Consider the following 21,072-nt stretch of genomic DNA (forward strand, 5'->3'; position numbering starts at 1 on the left):
TTCCAGAAAAATTTCTAACATGTTGTTGGCGAAGTTCTGGGTCACGCTGCGTATGTTTTTGTACAACTTGTTACAAACTGTAATATACCTGAGCCGTGTTGCGGGTCGAATTGATTCTAGCGTCGTTCTTAGGTAATTGATATAGTTGCTGCACGTACGTTTTGCCCGGAGGCAGTTGGTGGATGGGAGCACGGCTGAATAGCAAAACGCGGCTAGCAGCGCCAATTACTTGATGTGGGACGAACTTTGGACGATTGAATTGAAGTTCTCGGCCCAAGTCGATCCTGAGTGTGCTGCAGATTATGTGATTATGTGACTGCTCGTTCATACGTCTCTGCCAAGAGGATGCTTTGGACAATTACGTATCAGATTTGTGCCACCGTAATTGAAACTGGTGAGCAACAGTCTCTGGCCGTGCACTTTCAATGACCCGTGCTGTGTTGTAACATTTACTTCCTCTATGCTAGCCTGCTTCCTCGGTGGAATTATGTAGGCATTTTATGATTGGCAAGCAGTTGGTTATTATCTTTATTTGAATATTTTATGGCGCCACCTCCAGCCATCAGTTTCTGAATTAGTCTTATGCTTCATCTACCTTTTAAGGCCTATTGAACAGAACTTTGGTAAAACTGCCTTGTCTGCTTTTCTTCGGTAATTACGCAGTATCCATTGCGAGCTGTGACTGCCTTTCCGGAAACCTGCATTTTTTCTGTGTTGTAGTTCAAATGGCTCTGACCACTTTGGGACTTAACTTCTGAGGTCATCAGTCCCCTAGAACTTAGAACTACTTAAACTTAACTATCCTATGGACATCACACACATCCATGACCGAGGTAGGATTCGAACCTGCGACCTTAACGGTCGCGCCGTTGCAGACTGTAGCGCCTAGAACCGCTCGGCCACTCCGGCCGGCTGTGTTGTAGTAAGCCAAGTGTTGCATGATTCGTTGTCTGTGTTAAGCTGGCTCCTATTGATGGTCGGACGTGCATTTAAGGTGCAAGCAGCACGTCGCCATTCCCCTCCTTCGCTTGGAATCGTTTTCATACACCAGTTTGATTCATGTGTTTCTTATGATTACATTTTCTGAGTAACAGATGTACCTCCTGTTAAATGTATCAGGCGACCGTGTAAATTTCTTTTAAAATAAATATTGAAAGATTTAGTAAAGTAACATTGAAAGAGCCACTATAGTCCCTTTGCTTTAAAACACGCAAGATTTTCTTGATTCTATCTTTAGTTTTAGCTGAAACTCTTCACTTCATATCTGTAGATAACATTACTAGGAAACATTGACCAGCTTGTTAAGTAAAATTAGTAAAAAACAGTCTCGATCACACTGTCAGTTATTAAAAATATGACTGGTGTCGGCCGCTAGTAGTAGGACCATCTTCACATTACGCACAATCTTGCAGTTTTACGACTGGGAGCAGCACAGCTGTTCCATGCGTCAAACTCGTCAGCCGGATGGTTCATTATTTGAAGATGGTCTACTACTAGAGACCGAAACCTGTCGTGTCCGTCTCACTCGTCTAATTCAAGCAAATCTTATTAATGGAGTTTATTACAGTTAACTGTGTGGGTGTGTGTGAAATCTTATGGACTTAACTGCTAAGCGCTACGGTCCCAGGTTCGAATTCTGCCTCGGGCAGGGATGTGTGTGATGTCCCTAGGTTAGTTAATTTTAAACAGTTGTAAGTCTAGGGGACTGATGACCTCAGGTGTTAAGTCCCATAGATCTTAGACCCATTTGAACCCTTTTTGAAAACCGGTCATGTTTTTAATAACTGACTGTGTGATCGAGACTGTTTTTTACTAATTTTACTTTTATTTCAAATTAAGGCAGTAGTAACAGAGCGTAGTACATTTGCCTCGTGATTCTATTATTTTTACTAAAGAGTTGCTTTCATAGAATGGTTACTACAGTACCAAACAAATCTTTAAAAAATGGTGAGCAAAACGACTCTAGGGAATGTGACAAAAATGTTTCTTTGCTGGGTAACCACACCTTGGCAGTTCCCTCTCTATGCCTTTACTAACCAGTTCCATTTCTGCATCGTAGAAACAGTCGATTTGATTCACTACGTGATGAACCAGGGAAGATAAATCAGTATAATGTGTAAATGTAAATGACTGCATCCCTCGTTAGATGTGTAGAAGATGAGCCCTACAGATGCTGTTACTGCTGCTGCAGCCGTAGCGCCGTCAGGGTCCCGCCGTGTAGCAGGAGTCTCACGAGAGGCAGGCAGCGAGCGCGGCGTCGGCCGCCGCCAGCCGCCTGCTGGCAGCAGTAAGCCAGTTACCGGCAGGGGCGACAAAACGAGCGCCCTGTGTTCAGACGCCGGCCGCCTTATTGCCACTCGCGATCTAATTAGCCGCCGTAATGGAAATTTAAGACGGCCCAAGTGTTTCGGCGCCACCTCCGGCGGCCGACGAAGACCGTCAACTGACAGAATTCCTGCGCGTGTTCTCGGAAGGCGAGAGCGATGGAAAACGTGGAGCGGCACTTCATACAGGCCAGGCACTTTCAGCTGGAAACACCACGCTGTCCGAAATATTGCGTCTACGACGCTGGCAAGCCGTATGCCTAACTAATCAATTAAATGGCTCGACATTACTTTGTGGCAGATAGTGTGACGTAATGCATCCGTGGCAATAATTTATGACAACGGGCTGTTCTTCAGCGACCATATAACAATAAAATAAAAATTATTACCTTCATGCGACGGCAGCATCATTCAAAAAGTTTACCATGATTGTGGGTCCAGCCAAAATAAAAATTATCAATAGTGACGCCATACTTTAAACACATTCTTTGGAATTTATGCAATACAAATCACCATGACTCAACCATCGTTGTATCACGAAGTTTTTAAAATATTATTTTCCAGCGGTTTATAATGGTAGAAGCGGAGAGGAGGCGGAAAGGTGCTGGGCTAAATTACCTTACACTTCTTAGCAAAAAGTAAATTACTTCACGAAGATTAGACTTCAGTATTAAAGCTCAAAACTTAGTTTTGGCTCAAATGTTTCAGTTGGCTCTGAGCACTATGGGACTTAACATCTAAGGTCATCAGTCCCCTGGAACTTAAAACAACTTAAACCTAACTAACCTAAGGACATCACACACATCCATGCCCGAGGCAGAATTCGATCCTGCGACCGTAAGCAGTCGCTCGGTTCCGGACTGAAGAGCCTAGAACCGCTCGGCCACCGCGGCCGGCAAAACTTAGTTTTCATTCACAGCTGAACATCACATACCCCTATTGCTCATACTACAGTTTGTAATGACACTAGGCTATAAGAGTAACAGCTTAACAGTTAGACGGCAAAGCACATTAAATGAAGCTAAAATTACAAGTTATACAACGTGAATCATAGGCACATAGTCTTCTCAGGCAGATATACCTGCAGGAGTAGGTGCATCTCATTAAAAACAGCGGTAATTTCAAGATAACGGTAGTGACAGCTAAGAATTAAGTAGTTATTTTTTGTAACTAACACCGAGTAATAATACCATTCACTGGCTTACAGGATGGCAGATTAAAACAAGACAAATTAAAACCCAGGTTACCTGACTTAGGAGCCTTGCATCAAATAATAACGCACAACTACATGCCCCACTGTCAAATGGTTGATTTCTGGTTCTTTAACAGCAGCACGCCTGATTGCAATGCAGCGGGCGTGAGTTCGCTTCCCGACTGGAACGGCGATTTTGTTGCGTTGTCCTCATCCTTACTTCATCATCATCGACACGCAAGTCGCCCAGAGTGGCGTCGACTGGCATCAATGTCTTAAAATCATTTTCAATAAAATATCAGTCATCAAGGTGGTCATTACAGTGCTTTAACAAAGAATAAGATTTTGGTAGAAATACCTGAAACATAGATTTGTTATCACAAGCAAGCAAAGTAACTAAACCATAAAGGATGGCACTTACACATTTGCTGTGTGCAATAGTTGCTGATTAGAATGTTAACAAAACACGAACAACTGCAGGTCAAAGTACTTTTCAAACGCTGACATGAGAATAAACATACTTCGGTTTTCAGATTTTCTGGCGCAGGAAGAGTGTAAGTGGTAGAAAAATTCTCCCCCCTTTCTGGAGGACTCCCTAGAACAAAACCACCGGCGCGCATAGCTTAGCTCTCTCGATCTGTTTAGGGTTAACACGGTGGCGATAGGATATCAGACTAAAAGTACGACTAACTGACAAGACTCCCACAGCAGTGTCCCGCAGTGTCAGAAATTCATTGCAGGCTCCACAACATTCCAAACCAGCACACAGTCTCCTGATCTGATCTTCAGGATATTAATAGATCCCTTTGAGACACACGTACATCTAGCAATGGCAAGCAGTTACACAAGCAGCAGCCGGCTTAGACTCACTGCAGCCGATGGCTCGGCGCCTGTCGTCCCTGTCCACGTCACTAGCGATACCTCGCGGGAGCCACCACAGCAGACATGGCGGTACTCCCGAAGTCGGAACCATGCGGCAGCTACGGTCTCAAGTTCCAGTCCTGCCTCGGGCATGGATGTGTGTGATGTCCTTAGGTTAGGTAGGTTTACGTAGTTCTAAGTCTAGGGGACTGATGACCTCAGCTGTTAAGTCCCATAGTACTTAGAGCCATTTGTACCATTTTTGAACTCTCGAAGTGAAAATCACGGCAACGCGCACGAGATCGAATAGCCTCCCGCACGCTGCACAAGAAACCTTCTGACGGGAAAATTTTGAGAGAACAATCGAATTATCCAAAAGTTAAAACACAAAGCAAAACCATCACTAAGGAATTTATTAAAGGCTAGCCAAACGGCACAGTATTTTTTTTATGGAGACACAACATTTTTTTAAAAAAGTAAGGAACAATGCAAAATTAACAAAGTACATACAAATCGTAGAAATGACATTAACATTACAAAAATGGTTCAAATGGCTCTGAGCACTATGGGACTCAACTGCTGTGGTCATAAGTCCCCTAGAACTTAGAACTACTTAAACCTAACTAACCTAAGGACAGCACACAACACCCAGCCATCACGAGGCAGAGAAAATCCCTGACCCCGCCGGGAATCGAACCCGGGGACCCGGGCGTGGGAAGCGAGAACGCTACCGCACGACCACGAGATGCGGGCCATTAACATTACAGAACTAATTAATTAGTACCTATGAGGTACTCTGTTGTAGTGCTACAAGACCAGGTGCAAACTGTGGAACTTTCTACGGAACTCTCATTGGAAATTTTGTACGGTGGTGATGCGCACTGACAGCTTTAGCTTCCACCTGACTGAGCAAAGTATTTGGTGCCGCGGGGCTGTTTTTGCGTGACGAACGTGTGGTGGCCACCGCTAGTCTACGAAGGTGTACCAGAGCACAACATTTAATGTGTTTTAGAAAGTAGTTGGTAACAGCAAGTCGGGGTCTGACACTGTATTTGGTAACACGTGCTGCTTCCGAGCACAAATGCGGTGAAACCTTTTGGTTGGGTATTTGGTTAGTCGTTTCCGTTTCGTAATCTAGGTAATCCATGAATTAATCAAATTAAGTATCATGAAAGCTACGTCGCTAAATTTCGCGTGCGTAAAAGTTTTATCGGTTTTCAACTTAGTTTTTGAGAGAGCGATTTGGTTTTTATGTTAGTCGTACCCGTTACGATTTCGTGTTTGTGTTCGTGCTCTGCAGATTCTTTTGAATAGAATGTACGGCCACGACCCAAGTTTCAGGGCAACCGCACGCAATTCGTAGGAATGATCGGTGAACATAACTTGTAGTCATCTTGATTAATCGGGTTTCTGCCGGTTATTCGCGTCTCCACTGCACGATATTTCAACTGCGTGACTCGCAGTCTTCTTCAGGTGCTGTCTGATACTGATTCCTGTGTGGAACGAGTCCGGTATTAATGCCTGTATTGTGCTAGGCGTTCCCTCTGCGGTCCGCACAGGAATCGGTATCAGACAGCACCTGAAGAAGACTGCGAGTCACGCAGTTGAAATATCGTGTAGGAAAGACGCGAATAACCGGCAGAAACCTGATTAATCAAGATGACAACCCCTCGCCGGGAAAGCTCGAAGAATTACATAACTTGTAGTGTCTTGTTTCCCTTTATGTAAAGAGAGCTGGAATTTTTAATGCGTTCAAAAGAGCAAACTAGTCTGATCTCTCTTATGGCATGATCTTTTTTACTCACAGAACAAGGTCCCTAGAATTTATCAGGCAAACAAATCACGTAAGGAACCGTGATGTTAAAGTGAAACTTGTTTCTTAGATGACTGCTAAACTTCGTGGAGAGAATACCTCGTTTTAATAAATGTTGTTTTCATCGAGTGTGATTCGTCATCATGCATCCAACCGCTTCTTTCCACCTCCTGTGATGGAAGTGCATCACACATCATAATACTGCTACTGCATAGATTTAAGTTGTAATGAAAAATCGTGTGGGCGTCTATTATTTACATTGACGAAAACAAATCGTTAGAGCAAAAGATAGGTAACGTAGAGAATGTAACATAGTTAAGAGAGTAACATTGCAAGATTACAGGGTAATGTATGAGCGACGTAAGTCATTGCAAAAGTGAGGTCGTGTTACATTAACAGCCGATATAAACGCCGGGATGTTGAATGCAAGCTTGCAAACGTGCATACGTTGTCTCGTACAGGCACCGTCAGTTTGTGGGATGGAGTTCCCTGCCTGACGCTGGAATGTCGCCCGACGAAGTCTCTTACGTGCACAATTGGAGGCAGGTCCGGTGATCGACCAGGCCAAGGCAACATGTCGACACTCTGTAGAGCATGTTGGATTACAACAGTGGTTTGCAGAACCCCTTGGAATGCTGTTCATGAATGGCAACACGACAGGTCGAATCACAAAGTGACGTACAGTTTTGCAGCCAGAGTGCGTGGAATAACCAGGACAGTGCTCCTGCTGTCACACGAAATCACATCTCAGACCATAACTCCAGGCGTAGGTCAAGTCTGTCTAGCACTGCAGGCCCTCAGTTGGCCACCTTCTATCCAACACACGGTCATCACTTGTACTGAGGCTGGACCAGCATTCATCAGAAAAAGTAACAGACCTCAACCCTTCCATCCAATTACTTGTCGCTTGACACCATTGAAGTCGCAAATGGTGTAATGGTGGTGGTTTATGGTCAGTGAAATACACGCTACAGGGTGTCTGACTCGGAGCTGTCCTAGCAGTATCCCATTTGTAACACCTCATTATGAAGTCATCTTCCAAAATCTTCACGTGCCGTTCGGTAGTCACCGTGCCATCAAGGAACATCGCAGTGATTATTCGGTGAGTGGACATTACACACCACACAGTCAACGTGAAGAGGTTTCTCCATCGCGAAATGCGGATTTTCAGTTACCAAATGCGCCAGTTTTGAATATTGACGAACCCATCCAAATGAAAGTCGGCTTCGTCGTTAAACCAAACCATATTCACGTACCAATTCTCGTCATGCCCCGCGGCCAACCGTGCAGTTAGAAAGTCCTAACGAAAACCATTCAGAGGTTATGACAATTTTATTTCATATAGTTCAATAAATGGAACCCTGTACGTGGAACTAACTTTGAAATACCGATAGCTGGTGGTGTGTTGCGCTTCGAAATAAAAAGTGTAGGCAAATACGTATACATGATTAACGATTGAAGTTCAATGTGTTGCTAGGTTTTTCGGTTAAAGAAAACACTTCCGTTGCAACTGATTGCCATCTAGCTGATATTTTGGTAGCGAATTTGATGGGGAATGGGAGTTGATAGAAGTTCCGTTGAGATGGGATGTCGAATGTGTGCATCTGTTGGAACGGTGGGATGTTTTAATGTAGACGCGGCAGCATATGAGACCTGGACTGGCATTGGCGATGAGAGAGAAAACAATGATGTTAATAGAATCTAGTTTACGGACCGTGTAACAAATGTGGCGGTGGTCAGAGTGGGTGAGGAGAGCTGGAACTTTGATGCGGCGGTAAAGGGTGCTTGTGCGAGAAGGTAAGCAACAGATCCGTGGAGTAAGATGGTGAGCATGGTGCTCTAGGATTTTGACGGGGACTAAGTGCGCAGTCAGGTACAATGTGTTCAGATGACCGTCAGACCATTCAGATTTAGGTCTGCTATCGTTTCTTTCAATCACTTTAATCGAATGCCAGGAATATTCAGAATGGTTCAAATGGCTCTGAGTACTATGGGACTTAACATCTGAGGTTGTCAATCCCCTAGACTTAGAACTACTTAAACCTAACTAACCTAAAGACAACACACACATCCATGCCCATGGCAGGATTCGAACCTGCGACCGTATCAGCGGCACGGTTCCCATCTGAAGAGCCTAGAACCTTTCGGCCACAGCGGCCGCCCCCTCCCCCTTCCCCCAGGAATATTCCTCTTTCTCAGTTCGTGTTTGTGACCCGTCTCAAACGATTTCTTCGTTCACTAAATCGTACCTCATTCCTTGCCACCCACTTACCTGTTTCGCTGTTCAAATTTGCTTCTCTACTTCACTACTCGGAGAACACTTGCTATCAGCCACATGACATGAATACAGATTTGACAAAATATGCTCTGGAATATAGAGAAGCCATACTTCAGTAAATTACACGAACCCCATGGAATATTGTCCTGATATTTTGCTTCAAATAGCTTACGTAAACCAATTCGGTATATTATACGAATCCCATGAAAAGGAGTGTTGATATTTTGGTTCAGATATTTCATGTAACACAATTCGCTTATCGTGAAGTACTTCGTACCATAAGTATGAGTTACCGAAATTACTTCCTCAGTTCCAGTTATTAATCATGTAACGTTTTGCAGCAGAAAGCTGCAGTTTTCACGTTTCTCTCGTATTACACACCAATTTTGCAACTTTTGCTCGACTTTTCGTTTTCTTCTCTGCCAGAACAGTAGGCTACGTATGCATTTGCTATAAACTGGTGCGGGCGCCTGAGATATTTCTAAAGTAGTTTTTCATGCGAACGCACGTGCTGCTGTGTCGTTACCAACGAATAATAAAGACGAAATTATTACGACAGTAGCGGTGGCAGAGGCGTTGGCGGCAAGGTGCGGCCGCAAATGAAATTCCGACAGTGGCAGCGGACGCCGCCCCAGAGAATTATGTTTTAATAAAGAAGTGCTTACACGTGGCGCGCTGCAATCGACAAGCGCCAAAATTTGTCGCTGCCGGGTTTTGCGCGCCTCGGCAAGTTGGCGTCCCTGCGCGGGGGTGCCCCCAGCTCGTTATTAAACGCCACGCCTGGCCGGCGTCGGGCGAACCGCGCGCCGCGTTCGATACAACATGGCGTCGCCCACGCCGTCGCCGTGCGGGAGCCAAGAGCGGAAACAAAACCGGCAGGCGTATACAGCACACTGAGGCCGCTGCAGCTCCCGCCTCGTAACTGCTTCTGCTAATGGGAGGGACTCTGCTGTAAGAATTTATTACCTTCGTTCCACTAGACGTTAAAACAGTGTGCCAGGTACCACGCTAACAGACTCGTCCATTCTCTTTGGCCTCTAAGCCTTTTCTCAATAATTAGGGAAAAACAAATCTGATTTACTTCGGATAACGTACAGCATCTATTCTTTAGAATATTGGGGAAAGTATTTATTTTATGATCAGTATTGTTACTATTATTATTATTATTATTATTATTATTATAAACACTTGAAAGAAGTAGAATTTAAAATAAGTAACTGCTATTTTTACTTACTTTATTATAAATTATTGTACGTTATTTCGTGCAGTTGTTCTCTGTGCTTTGAGACAAAAAATACGGGAAAATACTTTAACACACGTGGTCCGATTTTTCTAGGTTCCACTTTACGTAAATCATGAAAAGACCACATATATTGATCTCAGTTTTGCGTGTAACTGGTTGGTTGGGTAACTGAACTGTGAAGGGAATTGGCATTTTTGAAAGCAGCCTAAACTGAAATGTTACCAAAGTTTCAGTGGAGTGAGAAGCCGTTAACTTCATATGCTTTCAACTAACAAATATCACAATGAGTCTCCTAGATTGTAAGTAAACAGCAATCTGTGGATTATTTATTCCACAAGAAGTTAGCCCACGGTCTCCATGTTACCGCTCACAACTAATCAGCACAGGACGCAACATATCGTTTCCTTACCCAGAAGACTGCCGCAAATCTCAGCGATCTAGCAATTGTAGCACTATTGTAGAATGTATGTTTCAATTTGTTCTGAGTGAGGTTTATTGAACGTAATAAAGTACGATTATTCGGTTTTATATCTTTATGTAACAGCGCAGTGAATCATGGATAAAGTCAGCTTCGTTAAACTGTGTACTCCCTGAACAACTGAAAAACGTAATTTTTATCGTGAATAGGATGATACGGATATTGAAAAAAAAATACACTAAAAACGTGTTAGAAATATTCATACAGCGGTACAAAGACAAAACGATTGCGGAGTCAGCGGGGAATTGAATATGATGCTCGGTTAACTAACTATACACGAAACGAATATAACAGAAAATGCAGATTATGTGAAGTTATTTTTAATATCCATCATTTGGGCTAGCTGCTCTTGCATTTTTGGGGTTTGCAGCTATATCCGATAAGTTACAACTAGAATTGCTTCAGCTAGAGTAGAACAGAAGAGTGGAAAAATCTTTTGTGCATCCATGTGTTATGTTTACGCATGTGTATGATTTTTTGCGGTTCAGATGGTTCACTGAACTCATTGTTCGTGGTGGGTGAGGTGAACGGTTTGTTCTTGTCATTTTCAGGTTAAGCAGAATGCCAACAAGTATTTAATGAGACAAATGATGATTAAACAAATTAATTTCATTTCTATTTTCGGTTCCTGCTACTTCAACATTCAGAGAGTGAGTTTTTCCAGGATTAATCTTTAGTGACTGGCTGATGGAAACTGTCTCCGAGTTTGGTAAAAAAAAATTAATTACTTGTTTACATTAACTTAAATGTAGACTAGGTAGGTGCTGTGAGCTGTTTAGCGGCGGCTGTTACTTGTTAAATATCGCTAAAATCAAAAGAAAAATATATTTCAAATGAAAACAAATAATACTTTCTTTCGATACAGTGTACATTCTGCAAACCTTTGACAACCAGTATACTTCTGTTTGCACAAAAAAGAAAGAAGAAAAATGAGGCAACCCTGATGATGGACTACGTTGGAGTACTACACTGAAGAGTATTTAAATGAGCTACAACAATGCTTACAACATAATTGCTTTTGCCAGAGATGAAGTTTACATAACAAAGCCTATTATCAATTGATGAATTTGCAGATTTAAGATATCGCCAAACTCAAAACTCATAGAGGCTATCACGTGTTACGGAGACAGCTGTTCCTCCAGTTAACTTAGATCTGCCTGTAGCCAGGCTGCCTTTTTTTAGTCGATATATATATATATATATATACCACAGAAGAAGGCTTGTGAGTGATGATTAATGGCATTACGTAATATCTCCCATCTAAATTATTCGTCGTCCAGCAATGATCCCCTGTGTAGTTGGGATGTTTCTTGGGTCGTCTGATTTGCCTGCCTCCATGGTCCCGAAAATTGCCATCATTCGCCGACTTTCCCCAATCAGGCCAGGACCCATTGACGGCTGGACACAGAATTTCTCTTGTAAGTGACTGAACCATCATCGATGACAATGACCCTCCTTGACTGTCTCTATGCACATACTATTATAGACGAGCTGTGGTTAGGGACGAGCTGTGGTTGATCATGACTCTCACTGTCCGCTTCAGATGACTATGATCGTCGGTGGCACATTGTTTTCTTCTGTGAGGCGCAGTACCTTTTGTAGTCGACTACAGCTTCACAGTGAAATTTAGCGTCTGGAGAGTTGACTAGAAAGCGTCTTGTTGATTACGGTGGATTACATGTGCCATCAACTGCAGACAGTCGTTTAGGAAGAACTTTGTTGAAGTTCTTGGAATAACTAAGTGAGTCTGTACCTGTGATCTTCCACAGCTCCTGGCCTGTCATGCTCATCCAGAGACGACATTATGGCTACATTCTGATAAAATCATATTTCAAGGGTGGTTTCGTGATGTTGATATTCTTAAAACAGAGGTTCCTGTTGGCCGGAAATATTTCTGTTAGCAACCTTCGGTACACAGCTGGCGACGACACAAATGATGGTCCCTAATATTCTAGCGCCTAGATAAATTGACCGTCACGTCAGTGACAGCATCGACGTGATTTTCCGACATCTTGGCAACTGTCGTTTATGGAGATTTTTCATATACGTTTGCCTTGTCTCCATAGACGGTAGCCTCGTCCAATCTTGGTTTCGGAGGTTGTCGAGCCGGCGGTGGCTCTGAGCGCGACGGAGAACGAATATGGAGAGGGCACTCTCGTCAGTTGTACGACGATGGATCTCACAGATGGCTGCCTTACTCTCCATTTACTCAGCTTGCACTGAACTGCACTGTGGTTCACCATACTGTAGTCATTGTACACTCGTCCTTATTTAAAATAGCGTACGACTGTCTCAAGTCGTCCATAATACACAAATACTGGCCTGTTGTGTTCCATATATAGAAGGAGTAGGATAGTGGACATTCTAGCAATAAGCGCCGACTGAGCATCTGTGATCACAGTATCGTATTATGGGTGAAATAACTGCATCTGTTATGTGATGTCAGTATCCCCCTTATTTCGACACTGATTTTTCCAGACGATTTTAGTAATCTTCTGCATACTCTTCGTGACGACTAAACTGTGATCTGAAACTGTATTTCTTCTTGTCTACCCCGTAAAATCCAAAATTTTATTTCCGAATGTCTGTGTGACCATAAACTAATGTAGATGAAATCTTCAAGTGTTTCCATACCGTTTCCAACACTATATTTGCCATTAAAAGCAAAACTGGAAAAGGCTTTCCCTCCTATGCCTCTTACTACTAGACCCATATTTGGCCCTGCTACAGAGGTCCAGTCTCCTTTGATTAGTAGATTTTCATCTCCCTTTACATACTGAGATACACTTACAATAACCCCGTATCCGTTCTCTGTCTTTTCACTTTCATCTTGTGGCGTCGGCATGTGCCCCTGAATTAGTGTTCTTGGCGATCGTTTTCTGTCGATTGTGATGAGAATAATCGAATCACTAAAATGTTCACAGTAACTCACTCCCTGCCCTACTTTCCTATCCGTGTCGAATCCTGCACGTTACATTTATCGCTGCTATTGGTATGGCCCAATAACCATCTGACTAAATATCCATATCCTTCTTCCATTTCACTTCGGTGACCTCTAATATATCTAGATCTAGCATTTGCCTTTCCTTTTTCGGATTTTCCAGCTTCCCGATCACATTCATACTTCTGAAATTCCATGTTCCTCCTCGTACAACATTACCCTTTCGTTTGATACTTAGTACTTTCCTCAAGGTCCCCTCCTTCTTGAAAGTCACCTAATCCAAATGAGGAAATAATTCGAACCGTTTTTCAATGAAGCGATCATCATGAACCTTGTTTTGTGTATTCACCTTGTGTGTCCATAATATAGTGGTTTCCATTTCTTGTACTTCTCATGTCGTGGGTCACTCTTCATCTCTCTGCCTTTTAGGGGCAGTTTCCCACCTGAAGGACAATAGGTCTTACTGATGCTCATCGATCCTTCGCCATTTATGACAAGACCATTGGACTTTTAAAACCTATAAAACCTCTTTGGGAACTGAAATGAGAACAACGAAAAATGTATTATAATTTTTTGATACAGAGTAAGATATTATAATGCTAGAATTAACGGTTAGAAGTCGTACTCTAAGGGTCCTGAAGAATACCTGATATTTGTGGATTTTGAAAAAGGGTGTTGATTCTCTATCCATCAACGCACTATAGGAAGCAATGGAGTATATAGATATTGAAGCACAACAAATATTCCTGATTCGAAGAATATACCATCAATGGTGCTCAGAAATTATAGTAAGGAGAAAGATGAGTGAGACATTCCAAATATCGAAAGGACTTAGAAAGGGCTGTAGTATGTCGTCAACCTTGTTTAAAATATGTATGCAATATATATTGGAAATGCGGAGTCAGTCATGCGAAGGTATGGGAATTCCCTTCCTGCATGCTGCTATCTACTCATTGTTATTTTCCAATAATCAAGCGCTGATCGAAAAAAGTAGAGAGGATGTCAAATTTATGACAAAGTGTTTGATGGAAGCATTTGAACGAGACAAGTTTAGGATGAATGTGAGCAAAACAGAATATCTAATTGTGGGAGGAGGTGGAAGGATATAGCACCCCCGCAAGAAAATATTAAACCTGTCAAATAATTTAAATACTTACGATCGATTATTAATTCCGCGGGAAGCTATGAAGCAGATGTGGAACGTAGGATCCAACAGGAAAGAGCAGCAATAAAAATGCTAAATGGAGCCGAGTATGGACGCTGGGAGAGAGGCAGTAGAAATGGATGGAATGAGGGGGGGGGGGGGGGGGGCAGTCAGGATATCCAGAACAGAGCGGAGAAGAAATAAGGAAATTAGGGAGAAAATGAATGAGGAAAACAACTGAGAATATAGATCTTCAATGGCATGGCCGCACACGACGAAAGGAGCAAGGCCGATGGCCAAAAGCAATCCTGTAATAGTCGCCACCAGGAAGGAGGAAACGTGGCAGGCCAAGATTAACGTGGGCAGCGTGAGTAATTGAAACGATAACAGAGATCTGAAAGAGAAAGACTGCTCTGATTGTGAAAGCCAGCGAACAGCACTACAGGGCAGCTGCTGAAGCGTGGAGAAGCCCTCAAAAGTAAATGAGAAAGAATTAATGGCAGAAATATTTTTTTTGTGGTGGTAAGTTCCTATGGGACCATACAGCTGAGGTTATCGGACCTTAGGCTTACACACTACGTTATCTAACTTAAACTAACTTACGCTAAGGACAACACACACACTCACAAGCATGCCCGAGGGAGGACTCGAACCTCCGACGGAGTGAGCCGCTCGAAAAGTGGCAAGGCGGATGAGACCGTGCAGCTACCCCGTGTCGCCACAAATATTTTAATAATATCGCTATATTAGAAATGAAAAGAAAGCGTGACCAGCAGCTCACGGTAATTATTTGTTTTCCGGGGCTTCAATATCTATACCTACAAATACATCTTCATGGCGTCTCTGCAAATCGCAAAAAAATGGCTCTGAGCACTATGGGACTTCTGAGATCATTAGTCCCCTAGAACTTACAACTACTTAAACCTAACTAACCTAAGGACATCACACACATCCATGCCCGAGGCAGGATTTGAACCTGCGACCGTAGCGGTCGCGCGGTTCCAGACTGAAGCGCCTAGAACCGCTCGGTCACCCTGGACGGCTACTGCAAATGGCACATAAGTGATAAACAGCGGGTTCATCGAATCACATTCACAACAATCCTCTGTTAGTCTACTACCGAACAGCGCGTGGAAAAGAAGAAACTCCTATATCTTTTCGTGAGATCTCTGCTTTCTCTTATTTTATTATGACGATCGTTTCTCCCTATGTAGGTCGCCGTCAAAATATTTTCGCTTTCGGAGAGAAAAGTTTGTGATTGAACTTTCGAGAAAAGACCCCGTCGTAGCGAGAAACACCCTTGTTTTAATTATGTCCTGCCCAAAATCTGTATCATATCCGTGACATTCTCTCCCTTATTTCTCTATAATACATAATGTGCTGCCATTCTCTGAACTTTCTCAGTTTGTTCCGTCCGTGCAATGTTATTGGTAACGGTCCCACACCGAGCAGCAATACGCCAAAAGAAGGCTTCAAGTGTAGTTTAGGCAGTCTCTTTAGCAGAATTGTTGCTTATTCTAAGTGTTCTGCCAATGAAACTCAGTTTTTGTTTGTCCTTCCCCACAACATTTTCGATGTGTTCCTTCCAATTTAAGCAGCGCGTAACTGTAATTGTAGGTATCTGTTTGAATTTACAGCTTTTAGATTTGATTGATTTATCGTGCAACCGAAGTTTGACGGATTCCTTGTATCACTCATGTGGATGACCTCACACTTTTCATTACTTAGGGTCAACTGCCAAATTTATCATCATACAGTTATCTTATCTAAATCGTTTTGCGATTAGTTTTGCTCTTCTGAAGACGATAAATGACAGCATCATCTGCAAGCAACCTTCGCAGATTGTCGCCTAACAGTTTACATAGATGAGGAACAACAGAGGGAATAGAACATTGCCTTGCGCAGCGCTAGAAATAACTTCCTTTTCACTCGATGACTTTCTACCAGTTATTCCAAACTGTAACCTTTCTGACAGGAAATCATGAATCCTGTCACATAACAGAGATGATATTCTATAAGCATACAATTTTATTACAAACTGTTTATGAGGGGCCGCGCGGGATTAGCCGAGCGGTCTGGGGCGCTGCTGTTATGGACAGTGCGGCTGGTCCATGCGGAGGTTCGAGTCCTCCCTCGGTCATGGGTGTGTGTGTTTGTCCTTAGGATAATTTAGGTTCAGTAGTGTGTAAGCTTAGGGACTGATGACCTTAGCAGTTAAGTCCCATAAGATTTCACACACATTTGAACATTTTTTGTTTGTTTGTGAGGTACGGTGTCAATAGTCTTCTGGGAAAGTATCAAGACGGAATTAATTTGAAAGCTGTTGTCGATAGCACTCAACACTTCGTCTGAGCAAAGAGCTAGTAGTGTTTTACAAGACCGATGTTTTCTAAATTCGTGTTGACTGTGTGTGTCAATAGACCGTTCTGATCCATGTAATTCATAGCCTTTGAACAGAATGCAATATGTTCGAAAATTGTTCTGCATATCCATGTTAATGATATGGGCCTGTAGTTTGGAAGATTACTCCTGTAGCCTTTCTTGAAGATTGGTGTCACCTATGCAACTTTTCTGTCTTTGGGTATGGATCTTTCGTCGAGCGATTTTAAGTAAGGAACTATTGGATCAGCATACTCTGAAACGAACCTAATCCGTATACAATCTGGACAGAAGACTTGCCTTTATTAGGTGATTTAAGTTGTTTATCTCCTCCTAGGATATCTACCTCTGAACTCCAATGGGTGGCTGTACTTGATAAGAATTTTGGAATATTTAGTTCGTCTTCTTTAGTGAAGGAATTTTTGAAGGCCTTGTTTAGGATAACCATGCTTTAGCGGCACTGTCACCCATTGTATTTCCATTGGTATCACGTAGAGAAGGTTTATTGATTGGCGACTCCATGGAGTATTGTGTGCACCACGACCAAATACTGGATAGAATTGGAAGGAAAATCAGCATTGGCAGTATTTTGTTGTGTTATTGTCAGAAAAATCGATTTTCAGTCACTTAGTGACCATCCTCAGTGCTGTAATATACAATTAAAAAACTCGAGTTTATGTGATCGCTCTAAGCTTGTGGTTATAGCTTGATACCAGTGCCTACCAATTTTAATTGTATATCACAGCACTGAGGATGGTCACTAAATGACTGAAAATCGATTTTACTGACAATAAAACAACAAAATACGGCCAATGCTGATTTTCCTTCCTACGTAGAGAAGGCCTTGTGTCTTCCCGCTAGCGTACTTTACATACGACCGGAATCTCTTTGGATTTACTGGACTTGTTTCCACGCAGCAGTGCTATTGGCAGTGTCAGAATTTAGGCTCCTTTTGCGGTGCTGCCTCAAGTTAAATTACGCGGCTGCGAGATGCCTCGGTAGGAAAATAATACGGCGGCGGGGCTGTGCGCCCAGATGCCGCCCCCGCACCAACACCAGTACCAGCACCACCACCACCACCACCACCACCACCACCACTACCACCAACTCCAGCGCAGCAGCGCCGCTGCCAATTGCATTAGCCGCCCCCGGCGGGCCGGGCAGCCAGCGCCAAATTAAAAAGGGCAGCCGCGGAACCAGCTAAAGCGAGACGCGTGTGTGTTCGTGTGTGTGTGTGTGTGTGTGTGTGTGTGTGTGTGTGTGTGTGCGCGCGCGCGCTTGTGTTGGCTGCGCCATCCGTCGCCCAAGTGCTGCCGTCTGGCCTGTGCAATCTCGCATCGGACGTGGCTGCATTCACGGCTTGTTCCATGGAACTTGGCTGCCGGCGGAAATGTCGCTCGTTCACTTTCAGAACGCGGACCGTGGACGGACATGCTGTTTCGTGCTCGCAACATCTATTGTTCCCACGCGCGTCACACGCTCCCTAATTCAGTGGTTTTAAAGAGCATTACCACGCCGAGTTAGAACGACGAGCGTAGAGTGACAACCTCATTTTCTTACCCTGTTTGTTGAACCATGGATTGTTGTACTTTTTTAATATTAATGGCACGTGAAGTTCAGAACTCGGATATCAAACAGTCGAAGTTGTTGGATGCAACATTTAAAAATTCTCGAGAAAAACGATTTTCAGCTTTCCCGAGCGGGTTTAATACCGTAAAATTAGGTCGATTTTTAGGCAGGCAGCGTGGATGTCTAGTACAGTATGTATAGTACAGTATTCCCTTTCTGCATGGGTGGTCTGAGTTCGATTCCTGGCAGATGCAAACTTTTAACAAAAGGTGCATGTTCCATGATCATTTCCAAGAAGATAAAGACGAAAAAAATGTAGGTTGGATTTTTTTTTAAATTTCGCATATCTTCATTAACAATCTTTTATAAACGGTAGGTAATTAAAAGTTATATCTGCAATCTTTGTGTAATATGTAATATTATGAACAAGAAGACGTGCATTTTTCATAAAAATGATAGATAATTGTTGATTACAATATATCTGATGAATTTTACATTTAAATGGCATAGATATTCGAACTGAATGAAAGAAAAAAGGAAACGAAAAAATAACGTCCGTACGAGATTAGAAGTAGCGTTTTCTGTCTCAAACTGTGACGATTTTTTCCCATGATTATATATTTTATACTTCACGTAAATGCTCATAGATGGTATACCTTCGTTTAAAAAATTGCATCGGCTATGAATTAAAGCCACATCACCCCCGTCGAAGTCGAACAATTTTCTACCGAACCACATTGGCTGAAAACCGACCAATCTTTAGGCTCCTAAAGATGTTAGGTAAACTGAAAAGCTGATTTTGTCGACAGTGTTTGAGAGCTCAGTCGAACTGTGATGGTGATTGATATTTGAGTTCTAAATTTTCCACACCATATGTATAAAGGGTGATCAAATAGTTGCCTTTCGAAGGCAGTACAGTCTAGAATCGGTATGCCAGTCAGACAGAACCACCGTAAACACCGACGCACCAGTTTGAAGATACCCTTTCGGTAAAATGCCCTGTCCTGCTACGTAAAGAAGTTCGTAGCTTACCTTATGTTTGCAGGTGGGGATATTCAGATGCCAAATAATTATTAAAATTCATGATGAAACCTTCATCTGTCCTTTGTTTTGCACAATTCACTACTTGTTTCGAAAACTGACCATTAATAAGCTTAGCTGGTATATACCTTTCCCGCCGTTTATGCCAACTAAGATTGTCAGTAGCGAACTGTGCAAAATAAAGGACAGTTGAAGGTTTCACCTCTAATTTTAACAAGGCTGTAACTACCTGCTGCACATTCTCGCCCGACTGGAATCATCGACCCTTCGAGGCTTTTCTTAAGGGACCGAAGGCGTGATAATAACATGGGGAAAAATCAGGACCTTACGGCGGGTGTCGAGTGTCTCCCACATTAGTGAGCGTAACTTCCGCGTTCATTTGCGATATGTGCGATATGGGGAAACGCGTTATCATGAAGCAGCAGCACCCCGCGCCGTATTCCACAACGGTGGTCTTCATATTGGTTCAAATGGCTCTAAGCCCTATGGGACTTAACATCTGAGGTCATCATTCCCCTAGACTTAGAACTACTTAATCCTAACTAATCTAAGGACATCACACAAATCCATGCCCGAGGCAGGATTCGAACCTGCGACCGTATCAGCAGTGCGGTTCTGGACTCAAGCACCTAGAACTGCTCGGCCACAGCTGCCGGCACGGTGGTCTTCGACAGCCCCAAACACATTCTTCATTCTACGATGAATGCCTACCTGTGTCTGTGCTTCGGCAGCCAAAAAAGGAATAACAGCACGTTGGCCCTGTTTGGATGCATTTGGTAATAATGTCACCGTAGTTCGAGTACAACATTTGCCACACGCAAGTCGGAAAGGCAAATTTTCGCATTTCTCCTTAAAAAACAAAAATAAAAGAAGCATAAAATAAAATATAACATCCTACTTCGCCACAGCTGAATAACTTTTTACTCAAAATTCCTTGCCGCGCGGAGCGGGCCGCGTGGTTTGAGGGGCCATGTCACGGATTGCGTGACCCCTCTCGCCGGAGGTCGAAGTCCTCCCTCGGACATGGGTGTGTTTGTTGTAGTATAAGATAGTTTAAGTAGTGTGTAATTCTAGGGACCGATGACCTCAGCAGTTTGGTCCCTTAGATATTCACACACATTTGAACATCTGAACATTCAAAATTCTTCATCGACCTGATCAAAAATGTTCAAATGTGTGTGAAATCTTATGGGACTTAACTGCGAAGGTCATCAGTCCCTAAGCTTACACACTACTTAACGTAAATTATCCTAAGGACCAACACACACACCCATGCCTCAGGGAGGACTCGAACCTCCGCCGGGACCAGCCGCACAGTCCATGACTGCAGCGCCTTAGACCGCTCGGCTAACATCGACCTGATCCCTTGAGTACAATGACGATACTATAATTTAACTTGTTAGAGTTGAATTCAATATATGTAGTATATTTCAAAAACTTTTAAATGAGTCTATAACATCACTATTATTCATTCCTGATATTGTTAGGTATTATTACATATTAAAGATGAGCTAATGAGTCCCCAAACCATAGATATACAGGGTGAGTCACCAACTATTGCCTCCTAGAATAACTCGGATTGTGTCACAGTAGCTGAAAAGTTTGTGGGAGAAATGTTGAATGGGACAACAGGGGCCATAGTACAACGTGGGTTTTTGTTGCTAGGTGGCGTCGCTTCATAGATATGGACGTCATTTTTTTAACGGGATGCTATAGTCTGTTGTTTATTTACAGACAGCGGCTATCGAGACGAATCCAATGATGTGTAACAATAAGGTCTTGAAGGTCAACGAAGGTCAAAAAGGTGGC

At 43.0% G+C, this 21,072-nt stretch overlaps 1 protein-coding gene across 1 annotated transcript; it reads left to right on the forward strand.

Moving 5' to 3' along the window:
• The first annotated feature begins 2,157 nt into the window (after positions 1-2,157).
• On the forward strand, positions 2,158-17,857 carry LOC126188505 (uncharacterized). Its single transcript, XM_049930108.1, has 2 exons — positions 2,158-2,474; positions 17,689-17,857. Exons 1-2 carry the CDS (start codon positions 2,158-2,160, stop codon positions 17,855-17,857), a joined length of 486 nt encoding a protein of 161 aa, XP_049786065.1.
• Positions 17,858-21,072: the final 3,215 nt, after the last annotated feature.

The sequence above is a fragment of the Schistocerca cancellata genome, chromosome 5 (genome assembly GCF_023864275.1).
Source record: "Schistocerca cancellata isolate TAMUIC-IGC-003103 chromosome 5, iqSchCanc2.1, whole genome shotgun sequence".
In the NCBI taxonomy this organism is placed as follows: Eukaryota; Metazoa; Arthropoda; class Insecta; order Orthoptera; family Acrididae; genus Schistocerca; species Schistocerca cancellata.

Coding starts and splice junctions, on each gene's coding strand:
- LOC126188505 (XM_049930108.1), top strand. CDS start 2,158: ATGAGCCCTACAGATGCTGTTACTGCTGCTGCAGCCGTAGCGCCGTCA. Junction 2,475..17,688: donor CCTGCGCGTGTTCTCGGAAG/GCGAGAGCGATG, acceptor CTGTGCGCCCAG/ATGCCGCCCCCGCACCAACA.